The sequence below is a fragment of the Lottia gigantea genome, assembly GCF_000327385.1.
Source record: "Lottia gigantea unplaced genomic scaffold LOTGIsca_3700, whole genome shotgun sequence".
Classification (NCBI taxonomy): domain Eukaryota; kingdom Metazoa; phylum Mollusca; class Gastropoda; family Lottiidae; genus Lottia; species Lottia gigantea.
In genome coordinates this window covers 2133-3168 of record NW_008709261.1, presented here as the reverse complement: position 1 = coordinate 3168, position 1036 = coordinate 2133, and the positions used below count along the sequence as shown (strand labels likewise).

At 38.6% G+C, this 1036-nt stretch overlaps 1 protein-coding gene across 1 annotated transcript; it reads right to left on the bottom strand.

Moving 5' to 3' along the window:
• Positions 1-53: 53 nt before the first annotated feature.
• On the bottom strand, positions 54-381 carry LOTGIDRAFT_176770 (hypothetical protein; the record flags this gene model as incomplete). The annotated part of the gene is made up of 1 exon (XM_009059142.1): positions 54-381. A coding segment is annotated over one exon (328 nt), but the record flags the coding sequence as incomplete, so codon positions are not given.
• Between the last annotated feature and the right edge of the window lie 655 nt (positions 382-1036).

Here is a 1036-nt window from a genome sequence, read left to right as displayed (position 1 = left end):
ATCATGGTGTTTGACTGCCTTGTCAAGTCCTTTAAAATTATTAGCACTTCCACCTGACTCTGTTGCTCTCGTTATCAGGAAATCGTAAATCATCGTAAACAAAACTTTTACGTAAGGTAGTTGCGGCAGATATTTGACTCGATGAAAGGGAGGCAGGTTCTCTTTATCGTTGACGTTGGTGGCAGACTTGGTTGGCGTTGGATTGATGACGGGTGTTGACTGGTTATGTACGGGTGTCAAAACCGAAGTTGGAACCTGGCTGTTTAACAAGTCTTCTATCAACTCCTGTTTCTTTTTACCATTGGCATCTATCCCTTTCTCGATTGCAAGAACTCTCAAATCAGTTAGTTTCAATTTTCTCAATTTATCGATGGACGCCATCTTGTATCGAATGTAAACAGACGGCTTGCCACTCAAGGGTAGTTATGCGCATGCGCGGCTTTTATCGTGAAAAGGTCTATTAGCCGATTTATCTAATAATAACCCCATGTTAAGTGAATGGAGTTTTGAATTTGCATGTAAGGTATGCATGTTATATATCTATGGAAAGCTGAGAATCTCTACACTACAAAATCGAAAGAATTATTGCCATATCTCTATTAGGGACCGAGATAGAGCACTTTAAAGGCTCAAAATGGTCCATATTTAGACCCCTGTAAAATCGGAAATAAGTATCTGACCCCAAAGGTCAAAAGGTCATCAGATAGACAAGGTCACAAATTATCATCACAGTAAATATGAAGATGTAAATCGGATGAAAAATGGCCTCTGAATAGCAATTTCTGCAAAATGAGGCAAACCAAAATGGCGGCCAACATGTTACATCCGGTGCGGATTTTTTTAGTTTAATAAGTTTGTATTAAGGCTGGTAATATAATGCATATGTTATTTTTGCCCTTTGTTACAAGAAATACAATGAAAGAAACCCCATCAAAATCGGTTGATAAACATGCCCTCTAGAGGCGATTTTCTGTTTGTTGCGAACGTCGCTTCATGTTGCTCAGAAAATTTTCGTTTTACATTCATTCCACAATTC